General features: G+C 42.3%; 1 protein-coding gene across 1 annotated transcript; it reads right to left on the bottom strand.

Moving 5' to 3' along the window:
• Window positions 1-4,453: 4,453 nt before the first annotated feature.
• On the bottom strand, window positions 4,454-11,715 carry LOC131259181 (leucine-rich repeat neuronal protein 3-like). The gene is made up of 3 exons (XM_058260618.1): window positions 10,987-11,715; window positions 8,865-9,025; window positions 4,454-5,603 (listed from the first exon to the last, which is right to left on the bottom strand). Exons 1-3 carry the CDS (start codon window positions 11,713-11,715, stop codon window positions 4,454-4,456), a joined length of 2,040 nt encoding a protein of 679 aa, XP_058116601.1.
• Window positions 11,716-15,250: the final 3,535 nt, after the last annotated feature.

Here is a 15,250-nt window from a genome sequence, read left to right as displayed (position 1 = left end):
TGAAAGCGCAAATGTATTTTTTTCTCGTCGTTATCCTACAGATTATGCTATTAGTATATAAACGAAACGAAAACATTGAGAAAACATTAATTGAAGTAGATCTTGCGCGTTCGTTGAATCATTCCGCCAGAAAACATGTGTTCCAACGCGATGTTGGGGTTCTTGTGCTGTAGTTTATTGGTTTTTAGTCAAATTCTGCCAAGTGCTACGGAAGAATACGGAACCAACAATAATACGGATCAACCAATCACAGGATATGGCTTCGACTTGTTGATGGCCAAGCTGGACTTCCTTCATACCAAGCAACTGCAAATGGAACTTGGGCTTAAGGAGCGCGACGAAGAGCTCAACGAAAAGCTGTTGAACCTGGAGAGTGTGTTTGGCTGGGCGGGCCACAACTTGACGGCTATGCAGGAGCTGCTCCAGAAGGTCCTGGCCCAACAGGCTGCATGTGCCAACCACGAGCAAATGCGGAAAGAGATCAACGAACTCAGCATGATACAAGTGCAAGCTGAAAATGCGAAGCTCGTGGCGTCATTATTTGCTTCGAAGTACAACTTAAACGGAAAACCCATAACGTATCGATTGATTAAATCGTGTATGGAGGCTCCTGTGAATGCATCCGGAGGATACTGGTTGCAGGAGAATCCAAAGGATCGCCCCCTCGAAATGTTTTGCGAACAGAAGACCCTGGGCGGCGGATGGCTGGTGATCCAGTATCGTTATGATGGCTCCGTAGACTTCGATCGCAACTGGGCGGACTATCGGAATGGGTTCGGGAACGCATACAAGGAGCATTGGATTGGACTGGAAAATATTCATCAGCTGACTTCGAGGCGACCTTACGAGTTGATGGTAGAATTCGAAGATTACAGCGGTGATTACAGATATGCTCATTACAAGGAATTTGAGATAGGGAACGAAACCGAACAATACGCTCTGATAAAAATTGGAGGTTATGATGGAACAGGAGGGGACTCATTGGGATACGAACAGGGTAACAAATTTTCAACCAAAGACAAGAATAACGGTGTTTACTCGTCGTCTTACGAAGGAGGCTTCTGGTGCGCAACAGGGTACGTCAACTTAAACGGAAAATATTCAAGCACCTTTGGTTCGACGTCAATGCATTGGTATACGTACACAAATTCATACACCGCCCTAGCATACTCTAGGATGATGATAAGAGAAATTATTCCTTAGTTAGTGTCCCAATATGCTGATTGGAAGCGCGACGAGCGATCGATGGTCTCCCTCTGGCTGGTATCGTGCCTCTTGAATGTAGCCCGCTGGTATAACAACCCATGTTTATGCTTAACCAATAACATTAACGCCCCTTTCAAGTTCAGTTTTTGTTAATATCAAGCGTGATAATGGCTTTACGCCCCAATAGTGTCAGTGATATACTTTAACTTTTAACTTTTGGAGACAAGTCTTTTCTCACGCTATCGTGTTAAACGGATAGCCAGGGATGAAAAATCTTCCCGAGTCCAGAAAAAAACTCATACGTTTTGAATAAAGAATTGGTTTCCTCTCCTAATTATTTTGTGGTTTTGTTTTTAATCAGTTCCGATATGTTGAACAAAACAAGAAAATCAATTATGTCTACATTTATTAGCTCACAGGAACATTTGGACTCATATTGAGAAACCTAGTAAAGTGTATTTGAACCATTCGAGGGAGTCCTGTTTCTGATACGAACCTGCACAAAATAATGATGAAGAGCATAAGTCAAAGTTAATGCAGTTATAGAACAAAAGTTGGAATAAAAAATAAAGAACAAATGGAATAAAAAATAAAGAACATCAGGAAAGGTTTTTCATCCCTCTCCTTGCTATTATAAAAGTGGCCAAAAAAGTCATGCCATCGTTATTTCATTCGACTTTTCTTCAAAGTGACATCGTTCGGAACCGTTACTAGTGGCCATGGTGTATTCGTTTACAAGGCTCGTCATCATTTGTGTTGGTTTTGCAATAGTTTGTCACATTCCATCAAACATCGCAAGCAACTTTACAATCAACTCAACCCAAGAGTCGGGTGGTGAATATGGTTTCGTGGAGATGATTGCCAAACTGAACCAGCTTCAAGACAAGTTGCAAGAAATTGAGCATGGCTTAAAGGAGCGTGATGAAGTGGTATTGGAAAAGTTAACAGCTCTGGAGAACTCCCTCGAAGAGCTTAGACGACACCATCAGGATGCGCAGCAAACGGCGGATGCTAACCAAGGGCAAGTGGAAGAGAAAACGACAACCGAGCAGATATTGGAAAGAAGCAACGAATGGGTCAACAGTTCATCCGTGTATCATCCATAGAGTCTTATCGCTAAAAGGGTTGGTTCATCGTCATGTAATCGTTAATAAATCCTGTTGAATTTAATTTCACAACGATGAGCGGTGTTCTGACGTTTAATGGTTTCGTTGTAGTTTGTGAGTTACATGTGTTAATAGCTTTTGTGCAACCAATTTGTTTTTGATTTATTAAAATTGAATTTCCTTATTTCTGATTCATGTAGTTTAGAAAAAAGAAATTTTATATTACTGGTAAACTTTTGTCGAAGCATTAAATTAAAGGCAATAAAGATATCAAAAATAGGGATGAAATGCTTTCGGCAAATGTATGGATCCTGTATCGTTGCCTGTTAAAGCCCCAACGGTTACTGTTTTGTGAATCTATTCTCATTTATAGGTTAAGGAACGAACTTTTATTTCGGACTGATGAATTTCGACATGCCTTAATTTCAAAAATCAGTAAAAGTAAAATTCATGGGTCTGTTTCAGTAGTCAAATTTATTTTCTCTTCTGTAGCCTTCTTACGCTCAGTCTTATAACAACTCAGTTTTTAACATATCCAGTTAATATTATGTTTCTAATTTATTACACATCGCGTTCATTATATTAAATGTAGCAGATTTCCGTTTCGATCATCATATTTCCCGAGACCTTCCGAATGTTTCGGCAATTGCTTGTAGTACTTTTATTATAGACTTTTTTGTGTAATCATGTTTCAAGGGTTTGTTTTAAATGTGTGAACAGAATTTTCCAAACATAATTGTGTAGCGATTGATGACAGTTTAGTTTGCTTTTACTATATGCCACTATATCTTTCAAATTATTTGCAATATTGCTGATGTACATGACTTATAGTTGTTTTTCATATAAGTATTTAACATTCTTGGGTCGTCACAAAAGGTTGTGTTTTATGATGGAAACAAATTTTGATTGCTTTTGCTTACTTACTCAACCTAAGTGTGTGTGTGATGCCCCTTACATTTTTTATACGAAATCTGTCCATCTAATGTGTTCAAAAGTTTTGCACGTAAATATAGCAATGGTTCTGCATGTGTAAATCATTTTGTTGCTGTCATCACCTTATGCTTTTACTGGTTAGAAAAATATAAATTATCTCTATCTACTGTACAGATCGACTTAATTTGCGAAAAACGTACGATCGGTTGGGGACCGGTGGAAGAGCGTTTTAGGAAAGCAATAAAAATGTTAAACTTGTTGAGAAGTTTCATTACTTTTCATTAGTGGAGGATCTGCAATCTTTTTCCAGCCGTTGCAATATCTCTTCTCATGCAAGCTTATTTAGAAAAGGCTAATTTAGTTTTGAAAAAATCATGCAGTTCCGACATGCTGCAAGCTCTTGTGAGACGTTTAATGTTCAGTAAAAAGTAACGAGCAATAATGATTGCTGAAGCATGTAATTATAAACATTCGGATGAATTAATTTTGTCGGGCACATTTTGCAAATGAGTCTGATTTTGCAAACCCTTGCCTTAAACAAACATCCACCGTGCTATATTGTCATGAAATCTGCTTGCAAAAGTATGTTTAATTGTGAAAGGAACATTTGAAATCAATTGCATTTCAATTAATTTAAATAAAGGCAAAGTTTCCCTTTCTCATCCACCAAACATGGGAAATGGCAAACGGAACTGTAAACTTTTGCGTATTGTTTCACAACTAATTTAGCGCATATGTTGGGTCTCATCTAAATCGGTTCTAAACAAAAATTTCAAATAAATCACTAACCTAATATGGCGCAGTAGAACGATTTCCTTACGGTTGAACTGTAACATTGTTCTATCATCGTACGAAATTGCAATCATTAATGTACACCTCTGTTTTCACCTTACTAGCCTTGGCATTCAAGCACGACGGTGTGAATGCTGGTTTGTTCCCCTGCACCCTCACACACATACACACACGGTCTACACGAGAAAGATTAAATCCATCTTCGCATTCACCATTTATTTTTACTCCGATTTGTTCGAAACTATAGAAGTCGCTTCATTGAGACAGATGTCCATATTCTGGATGGTGTTGGCGGCCTAAAGCTCCCCTTTACTAAGTCGCATGGTGATTTGTTTCGGGAGTGAAAAACGGACCCAGATAGGGTGGTAATTTTCAAAAATAAACAAAACACTTGCCCGGGATGCCCGAGTGCCTCATCATAAGATGAGCAGCAGGAGGATAAAGTGTGAGTACAGGACGTAGATGAAGAAGTTGGGCGAATAGTTGTTAAGACTGCGCTGCCCCGGCGGCGCTGGTAGCGTGTTGGTGTTGCTCCCAGGTTGCCCACCGTGCTGCTGATGCGGTGGATACTTGTGCGGATGTTGCATCGTCATCGCAGGCATCGATGGTTGCGCTGGCTGATGATGGTGTTGATGGTGATGGTTGTGATGATGATGTGACTGATGCTGATGGTACATCGGGTACGACCCGTGGGATGGCGTTTGCTGGTGGAACGGGTTGGTAGTGGTGGTGATGGACTGCGACCCGCCGGACACTACCGCACCCAGCACCCGCTGATGCTGCAGGTAGTCGATGTTCTCGTAGTGATCGGAGTCTCCTTCCGCATCCGGGTGTTGGTGCTGCAGCTGGAGGTGCCCCGTTTGGTCCGGGTACTTAAGGTCGTAGCGTACGGGCAGATCACAAGCTGGCCGTAGCTCGCAGTAGTCGTTGGAGAGTACCTGTTGCGCAAGGTAGCGCTCCAGCTCGAGCTTGTCCACCTTTTGCGGAACGATTCGCTCGTGAACGTTTTTGCGCTCTTGCAGGATCTTCTGGCGCTCGCGGGACTTGCGGCGGTATACGATGGCCCCACCGGCACCGAGAGATAGCAGGATCAGGCTCAACAGCACACTCAGCACTGTCACGAGGTGAGCCGGACAGTTGATGTCACTCTCGGACATGTTGCGCAGTGTCCGGCGCGTGACCAGTCCGTCCTCGTTAAGATCACAGCCGATCTCGTCCTTATCGATAAGCAGCACGGTGGTGATGTTGGTGGAATGATCCGGCAGTGAGCGTCCCAGGAAGGCCACACCGTCCGGATCGTCGTCACCGTCATCGGCCGGCGTTCCCGTCACCAGCCGCCACAGCCAGCGAATGGTGCAGTTGCAGACGAGCGGGTTTCCGGCCAGCTTTAACCGCTGGAGCCGATCGAGTGGGAACTGCACGGCATCGAGTGTTAGGAGGGCGTTGCGTCGCATCGAAATGTCTATCAGATGTGGGTTGCCTTGGAATAGCCGCACTGGTAACGCCGAAAAGGACGGGTTTTCGTCGAGAGTTAGCACCTGCAGGTACGTGTTGTCGATGAATGCTCTGTGGGCGAGAAGGAGAAGATGGAGCAAACGTAGGAGGTTTATAATCGAATGTGATGAGTATTAAAATGATTTGAACCATATTGCTGAAATTTTCGTTTGTGGTTTTCATATAATTTTTGAACCGCATTTACTGACTAGCTTAAACGATCGTTCATCGATCGCGTCACATAATGAGCTCCCAATACCAGTTCTAGACAGAGCCAACGCTGACGGCTGAGGGTAAAGACTATGTTATCAACATTCCTACCAAAATCCCTCCGTTATCAATTTTAGTCGTACCGGTCAAGAACGTTCCACTCCCGTTTGTTTGTATATAAAAGCGAATGATTAGCTTAGGAGGTCACAGTCGACTTTGGTTATTCTTCGTATTTACTCGTTGGACCGTGTTTTTTGTCGTCATGGTGCGCTCGTGTACGGAGCTGGTCACCATCTGCGTCAGTGTTGTGATGGTTTGCCAAATAACATCAAATATAGCAAGCAGTTTATCCGTCAACCCAATTGATGCTGGGGGCAATATAGAGGCACTAAATGAACAATCTCGGGAGATTCTACCTCAACAAACAGCGGGCGCCAACCAAGAACAAACCTTCAAAGGACCATTCAAATCTTGTAAGGAGGTTCCTGCAAATAAATCTCGTGTCTATTCGATCCAGTTGAGTGAGAAGGATTATCCGTTCGAAGCGTTTTGCGAGCAGCGCAGCTTTGGAGGGGGATGGCTGGTTATTCAGTATCGATACGACGGATCGGAGAGCTTCTATCGTAACTGGACGGAGTACCGGAAAGGATTCGGCAGCTTGGATGGTGAATTCTGGATTGGACTGGACATAATGCATCAGCTTACATCGCATCGGCCGCACGAATTGATGGTGGAAATCAAAGATTTCAACGGTTCTAACGCATATGCCCATTATTCAATCTTTGCCATTGGTAACGAGCCTGAGTACTATGCCCTGAAGACTTTGGGAGCATATGATGGTACCGCTGGAAATTCACTGATCAGCCATAAGGGTTTTAATTTTTCAACATACGATAGAGACAACGATGATTGTAGTTGCGATTGTGTCAATATAACGAAGGGAGCATGGTGGCATCTCAACTGTGGCTATAGTAACTTGAATGGCAGGTACTTGAATCAGGTAGCTTTTAAATCAATAACCTGGTTTCATTTCAACAACAAAAGGCAAGGCCTGTCATATTCGAGGATGATGATTAGGGAAGTATAGAGAGTTTCACTAAATAAAAAGTATCACCATACTTTTGATGTTTAAAAAACGAAATGTTTAGAAATCTATATTTCAATGTTCCCAAATCATATTAAAATACATTTTAATTTTTCTTCAGTGGATGTTCAATTTTTGCTTCCCTTTGTTTCCTTTATTTTCCTGTGCAAAGCGTTTTCCCATGTAATATAAACTGTATTAAAATGTGAAGAAAATTGTATAATAAATTGATAAATTAAATGAGTTCTGTGTTTTGTACATTTTCTGTAAATCTTAATAATTGGAGGTTTGTAGTGTCCTTGTTCAATTGCCTCCTAAGGTAATAGAAATACGTAATAGTAAAAGCACTTCATTTGCTTACAATATAGAATTGGTAATCTGAAACCTTGCTCGTACCAAAGACCTTGCTGGTCTATAAAATTGATTCGTATAATATTAAACATATTTCACTATGTATAATATGAAACATAGTCAACTTCGTGCGGCAAGATTACTAACACCATCGTAGAAATACGGAAATGTTCTAAAATGGCGCTATAGGCGGCTGCCTGCCAACGTGTAGCCAACAATAAAACGGAGCTCGTCATGTGATGGCGGTAAACCACATTCCTGAACGGAAGAAATCATGGTGGGTTGAAGCTGGTAAAGTCGTATAAAAATAGTTGCACCGAATCTTACACTTTAACGCAGCTATTGTTTTCCGCTCGGCATACGAGGCATCACAAGGAATTCTTACGATGAACTATCACATTTAACAGGGCTCTTGTGTCTGAGTTTCGCTATCTTTTGACGAGCGTATTTCTTCGCAGATCCCTAGAACCAGTGCTATTTTAGTACCCGAGGTTGGCACGTTGGGAGCGTAATTGTGGTTCGCTAAATTGTACGGTAAACTTTCACTCGAGGCACGTTTCGCATAGGATCATAAATGATTTCTTCAGATGTTGCTACGGACGAATCTTTCATGATTTCTTTAGCAGCTTGTTAAACATTTCAAATTATTAGTTCTTTATTACGAAAAATATCTCCTGTCCTTGTTTTACATCTAGCAAGACATCTATTTAATATGCAGGTTTAAAGGCAAGCATTCTGTTGTTAGGAAATATGATTAACACGACCGTTGTATAAGTTTCGTGGAAACAATGTTAATGCCGGTATAGTGGAATTGTTTAAGTTGTTCATCTTTTTGTCAGCTCGTGGAATTTAATTTAATTATTTCTCGATGTAATTTAAATTCTCAAAATTAAATAATTCCAGTTTAAAAATCAAATGTTATACTTTATGTAAAGCCCCTGAAGAATAGTGACTATTACAAAAAGAGATTCCATAATTTGTGTTGATAAATGTCTACCATTGGATGCATTATGGTCGGAATAAAAAACATAACTGATCCAAATGGATCATTTAAAACATCTTCATGATTTTGAAGAATAACATTATCACATTTTAATTTGCTCATCCTTCTGATTTTATTGGCATTTAAAGGAGTTATTTGATACTATAACAACTCGTAGCAGGACGATGATGATCGAAACTAGTTAAAAAAGATAACATCACCATGATTGTTGCAAAAATGTATGATAGTACGATCGAAACCGTAATACCAGCTGCTTCTCATTGGTATCTCAAAGGGAGGCACAAATCGCGGAAAGGCTCTGACATTGCTTCTTCGCGAGCATGACGCTATGTTCTATTATCGTACCATGTGCTCCAGTGTGCAGTTTATCGGTACCAAACATTACGCTCTGCAGCTCGCCGAGTGTGGGTACGCTGATAACATCATCAGCGAGCATGGAGTATAAATCCAGGCGTGCTTCTGCTTAATTCGTTGCCCGCACCTTTCACCGAAGCGGTATGGAACCCTCAATTGGCCGACAACGCAACGACAATCGATTTTCGATTTCCCGATTTTTCAACACCAACCCCTTTTGAACCCGGAAAAGCTACCCGCAGACTACTATTTTCCTGTGCAGTGTTGGGGTCCGATTAAAGAAGACGAAAGCTACAGCTCCCCGGGGATCGATCGTCCCGTCCCAACCTACCTTGTATCGATGTGCTCCAGCCGATCCAGGCGATCCAGGTGCAACTCGCGCAACTGGAACAGATTCTGGAAGGCCACTGCCGGCAGCCGAACGAACGAGTTCCCGCTGAGCGTCAGGGTGGTGAGATTGTACAGCTTCGACAGCTGCACCGTCGGGACGGTCTGGAACGAGAGTGAAAGCAACGGGAAGAGAAAGCCGGCGTCAGGTGAGGAAGGAGAAAAATAAAATACAGACAAATCCGAACGGCAAAACCATCGACAACCTCCCGTAGGGAGTCGCGAGCAAGTGGGAAATAAATTATGGACACTATCAGGTGCCGATACCCTGGACACCCTGTCAGTCAACGAGTGTTGGAGGAAAATAATTTGTCGGAAAACTTCTTCTTCTTCTTCTTGGCGTAACGACCTCTTGGTCATGCCTGCCCGTTAAGGGCTTACGAGACTTGTTTCCCTGTTGTACGTGGATAGTCAGTCCTCTCGTACAGGGGAGGGTCCGGTCTCGGTTGGGATTCGAACCCACGCCGTCGAGGTGGTGAGCCCCGGCGCTCATGGGCCGATTTTCTAACCGGCGCTACCGCTCGGCTGTCGCGGACCCCATCATTGTCGGAAAACTATTGGTAACATTTTACCCCAGTCCAATGAAATATGGTTAAAGTGTATTTGTATTGTTAAATTGTGTCAAACTTTCAATTTAACGTGTACAAAATTATCATTAACATTTGCTTTTGCTTTACATGAAAATAGTATTTAGTGTAAATTTTTTTGAGCTTGATAAAAGACATAAGGTATATTTCTGTCATCTGCACGACCTCGTTTTTATCATCACTTTCACCGATTCGAAATTTATTGTTAGTCCTGTAGTTTATTTAGGCTTTACAAATCCTAGTTATGTTTAACACATTGACTGCCATGGCTATCAATTTTGATAGCCAGCTGTCATTAGTTCTATAAAGTTTTTGCCCCATAAATGAATGAAAATGCAAGATGAAAATTATAGTATTATTTAATATCATTTCTTTGGGAAAATAAGTTTTTGCTTCGCCTTTGAAAACCATCGGTTTAACAAATGTTATAGACAAATTTTATTAGAAAAGATTGTACCAAGAAACTGTGCTAAAAACGCTTGGCAGTCAACGTGTTAAACAAGCTTTTATTCCTCCAAAATGATTCATTATCAATTATTTGAAACCTTCTGCATGCAGACAGACGTGAATGCAGAAACTGATATAGTAAAATAACAGTAAGAATAATGATCGTGTTTAACTACACTGCAATTTTTTTAAGCAATTCAAGTGAAAATATGATGAGTAACATAATCAAATTTAACGTTAAAACCTCTAAACCTTTTAAACCTTTTAAACAAAAACAAATTCCTAACCACTCAGTAAAACATTTGCTTCACAATTTAAATTACACTTTCTAATTCGGCCTCCAAACCCTTGTTTATCTTTGCCAAAGCATTAACGTGACTCGTTTATTTATGAACATTGGAATCTCACGTTCGAGCACATTAAGCACGACAGGGTGAAAACGTGTCTGAAAGGGTGTAAAAAGTGGCGTCCAAAATGTCCTCCAAATTCATCGCGGCAGCACCGAAAAACCGATCGCCGTTAAAATCTGTGCATGGTTCGAGCTTCAACCCTGGTTTGGGGTAAATCTGCTGGTCAACAAATCGCCCAACATGCATTATCATACCTGTCGCGGTGCCCATCTACTGGTCCGGCTGTGTCCCGACCACTAATGGGGAATGGCATCTTTCACGCCGTTGCACCGATATCGACCGAAAACGGCCATCCCATGCCCGAGCTGCATGGGATTTAATTGCATGGAAATGGTTTATTAAATTCTATTAATTTGCATTTCAAATCCGATTCAACGTAACGGGTGTGTGTGTGTGTGTGTGTGTCAACGTTACTGTGTCGAACCGTAAATTATGCCCACTACTGTGAACGGTGCCTGCCCAAGCTGGCCGATCTTCCCCTCCTAACGTGACCGAGCGCGATTGTGATGATGGGATTCGATAAAATGTATTTAATTATGTATCGCTGGTCGGGTTCGCCGCTTTGATCCAGGTTAGAGGATGGTGTGTTGAAAGTGGGCGGTAAGTTTCGTAGGGCGCTTACCGTTAGATTGTTATCGGCCATATCGATGAGCTGGAGGGCGCTTAGGCCGCTGAACGCGCTCAGGTCGAGCTCCATGAGCACGTTGCCGGCGAGGTGCAGGGTTCGTAGCTCGTGCAGCGTACCGAAGCTGTCGTTGGCGATGAATTCGATCAGGTTGCCGGCAAGGTCTAGGTGGCGGAGGGCCCGTAGGTGCTCCAGGTTGCTCTCGTACGGCACCTCGAGTAGCTGATTGTTGTCGAGCAGAAGCGTTTCGAGGGAGACGATCGGATTCAGGACGCCCGGCTCGAAGCTGATCAGTCGATTGTTGGACAGCTCGAGCCGACGAAGGCTGCCGAGGGCCTGGAAGGCCGTCGGGTGGATCTGTTCGAGCTGGTTATCGTTCAGCCGCAGCAACTCCAACCGTTTCAACCCTCGAAAGCTATCCTTCAGCAGACTCTGCAGCACGTTGTGGCTTACGTTAAGCACGAGCAGCTTCTCCTGCGATTCGAAGTTTTTTGAGCCAAGCGAATCGATCCGGTTGTGGGAGAGATCCAGCGACTCGAGCTGGTAGTAGAAGGCCAGCGTAAAGTGCACGTTGTTGATCTGGTTCGCGGTTAGGTTGATGTATCGCACGTCCGGGTTTAATTGGATCGGTACCACCTCCAGCGACGCGTTAAAGCAGGACGTGCGAAGATAACGATCACTCTCGCAGGTACAGAGCGACGGACAGAAGGCTCTGGCAGTCGGCATCAGCACCATCAACACCGTAAGAGTAGTCAGGGCGAAGATTTGTCGTTTTAATGCATCCATCATGGTTCCCATTCAAGCTCTCTTAGATCGTTTTATCTTCTGTTGCAATTCTGCTTCAAAGTGTTGACGTCAACCGTTCACGTCGCTTTTGAGAGTGAATGTATATTTTCCTCGTTTTTCTTCCTTTTTTTTGCTATGAAACAGTCAATACTGCTTCAAAGTTCACGTCGTTTAATGCTTTATATATTGGAAAACATCTGAAAATAAACGAAGCAGAAGAAAACAGCCATTAATAATTTTCCTCAACATTGAAACAATATCTAACTTTCATAAAGAGTATTATATAATCTGGTTCCCAGCACGAATAAACACATGCATCTTTTAATTCGACCTTCATTCCAAAAAAAAAGCAACCAACACGTGTCTTTGAAGTTACCTTAAGTGTATGTCCTTTTTAAAAACTAATTTATATTATTCATACGAGAGCAAGAGCTAGAAACATCGTTGCGTTCAGAACAGATTCATATTTACGTTAAACTTTTCCCTCAAACACGACCACCCACCACGAGGATTCTTGAAAACTCATCTACACTTTCAAAGAGGGAAATATTGACATACCATAAATCATTCAGTGAGTCATAATTGTCAAAACGAAACCACAAATTAGGCCCCATCTTGACTGTGGCTGAGTCGCACGCAAGCATTCCAAGTTATCCCACACCAACGCACCTCAACAGACGAATCACAAACCAACTCAAACCAAAGGCGGCGTAAAGGAACGATTCTCGGTTCGCGCATTTTGAAAGTATCAAAGTGATAAGCCCTCAGCCTACACCGTGTAATCTGTCAGAAACTTGTCACTCTTGACACCCTTGCGCGAAGCACAAGATTTTGGGGTGGGTCGGTGAGGATCTTTTATCCGGGAAAACCACAAATCCCGCCCGACTTGTCTTTGGGTGCAAAAGGGGTTTTTTTGTGGGGATGTGACTCTTGCGTGCTTGGTGTTTTTTTCTAAAGGGAGTCATTCGAGGGCGACGGTAGACGAAATAATCAAGCACGGAGGCACGTGTCAGGACTATTGTTTGACTTCTGCATTATCGTAACAAATTTCTTTAGAAGAAGGGTCTAATTACGTTACGAATTGTCATTGACATTGGAAGCGCAAATTGCACCTTTTTTTAAGTTGTGTTGAATATTACATTGGAGGGATGGATATGAAACCCCTTTTTTGTGAGCAATGTTCATAAGTAATATCAAAACCCTTTCTTTAATGTTTATCTCGTTTGAGTTTTTGAATCTACATTTAAATGTAACGAAAAACGAATAATGTAGACACATTTTTATCTTGCACACATCATTGTTCAGATTAAAAAATATCACTAAATTGATAAAATAAGAAAATTTAATGTAAAAGAACAAATAAATAAATTAATTGAAATGATAACCTACGTAATTTTCCAAATTTTTAGATTGATTATGTCTCAAATTCAAAATTTTGTTTAGAGCATTTGGCTACTTGCTCTTTACATGTTTTTAAGTTAAACGGCTAGTTTATCATGTTTGCAGAATGTTTGACTCGCTGTTAATGTAATCACACGTTGACTCTTGTTTTGCAATAGGCATTGACTTCAAATCACTCATTTTCATTAAGCAACTATCTATATAAATCCTTTTGAAATATTTAATTTGAAACGTTATTAAGAAGAAAACCTAGAATTTAAAATTGAAACCGTAGCACTTTGGTGTTGAATTCAAAATAAATAAATAAACATCCAAAAACTCACGTGTATGCTAGATGGAAATTAGCCAAACACGTAGACATTGCTAAAAGAGCAATCGAAAGTAAAACGAGTACAGAAAAAAAGGAAAAGCCAAATCATCGAATTCCGTAGTAAAAGCGATTGTAGAATTTTCCCTCCGTCCACACTCGGTTCAAATCGTGGTTTCCTCATTATTCCACCGTCGGCTGTCTGCGAGAGTTTTCTCCCTTTTTTTCCTGCTGCCCGAGGCATGAATCCCTGTCGCAACACTCCTCCCCGCTGACTTCGGCAACATAAATACTACCGAACGTAGACGTATAACAATAGTCTACCCGTCCTATGACCCGGGAACTCGCGTCCCGGGAAATTCGCCATCGCGCTTTGTGTCGCTGCCGTTACCGGCGATTTGCGCCAACTGTGCACAGTTTTCCGCTTTAATTTCCACGCGACGCGTCTTCCGCCCGACCGGTCGAGTTTTATTGTTTCTTCAGCTGTTCAGCTGTTCACTTAGCCAAAAACTCCGCTCCCTTTTATCCTTGCCGGGGGACACTGACGGCACGGGACCGGGAGTGGGTAGGGTGAACAGATTTTACACTCATGGCGTAGACTCATGGAAGGCCGCATTTCAACGCAGCGCCATCAGCAGATGTACATCGTCTTACTCCTGGCCGGCTGGATCTCTCCGCTCTTCGCTCGGCCGATCCGGTGGCGGCGATTGTTATTTTTAGTTCTACGAGACAGAAATTAATTTCCTCCCTCTTTCCCCCAGCGAACCTAGCCACGTTGCCATACGTTTATCCCAGCACCTGTCCTGACCTCTTGCCATCAGCGCGGCACACTGCGTCGGGCGGGTCTTGCCGTTTTTAAAACCCTGGGCACCATGTCTCGGTTTAAACACGTAAAGTCACAACCCAGCTTCCCTCGCTTGCTTTCATCAACCGAGCCGAGAGCCGCCACTCGATGGACGTTGCTTGTCACTTTCCATTGTCTCGGTCCACCAAACAGTTGTTCCCGAAAGGCCGCGACGATAAAACGGCTTGAAGAAAACATTTTAAATTAGGACTCCCGACGCGGCACTGTGTCTGGAAAAATCTCCTCCACCGCCACACGGGGACAAATTAACTGCCAAGAGCTCTCGAGCATACGGTTCGGGAATGTGTGTGTGTGTGTGGGAAATGATGTAGCCGCAACAGGTTCAGAGCAGGTCGTTTGTCAAAGTACGAGCCGATGTCTCGCCGAGTGGAAGATTAATAGAATTGGCGAGGGGAGCTCATGGGGCAAGGGTTAACATGCTCCGAGGGGAGGACAAGATTTCGGGAAGCTAAGGAAGAATAGATAGCGTTGTGACATTCGTTGGTTAACTCTTTTAACATCGACGTCAACCAGTACTCCCGCAACAGTTGCATTTTAGTTTTGTGGTTTATCTTTTCAAGACAACTCTACTTCGATTGATTAGTAGCGAAATAAGGACGACAGATTTACTAACTTAGTTTGAGATAAGATTGTTGTTGTTGTTATCTGATTACACTAGGTATTTTGCGACGGACAAAATAACACTGATGAAATTAATTTTAAATTAAGAAGATTTCTAGTTTTTTTAGAATTAAAATTCTACAACAACTTCTTCATGTTTTTTGCATTTCTTCAAACTTAAAAGCTGGAAACGTTAAGTTAAATATTTTTAAAGGAAAATTTAAATTTACCGAAGTTGATCAAAAATAGCACATCTTTATACCTTACACGTTTATTCTACAGTTTTTATTGATCCACTTGGG

This window comes from Anopheles coustani, chromosome 3, assembly GCF_943734705.1.
Source record: "Anopheles coustani chromosome 3, idAnoCousDA_361_x.2, whole genome shotgun sequence".
NCBI lineage: Eukaryota > Metazoa > Arthropoda > Insecta > Diptera > Culicidae > Anopheles > Anopheles coustani.
This window is presented reverse-complemented; position numbering and strand designations above follow the sequence as displayed.

Excerpts from the sequence above, each read along its gene's own strand:
- LOC131259181 (XM_058260618.1), bottom strand. The coding sequence starts at position 11,715 with ATGCCGACTGCCAGAGCCTTCTGTCCGTCGCTCTGTACCTGCGAGAGT. Across the intron at positions 9,026-10,986 it reads TGGCCGATAACAATCTAACG|ACCGTCCCGACGGTGCAGCT; the intron begins GTAAGCGCCCTA and ends CTCTCGTTCCAG. Across the intron at positions 5,604-8,864 it reads CTGGAGCACATCGATACAAG|AGCATTCATCGACAACACGT; the intron begins GTAGGTTGGGAC and ends TCTCGCCCACAG.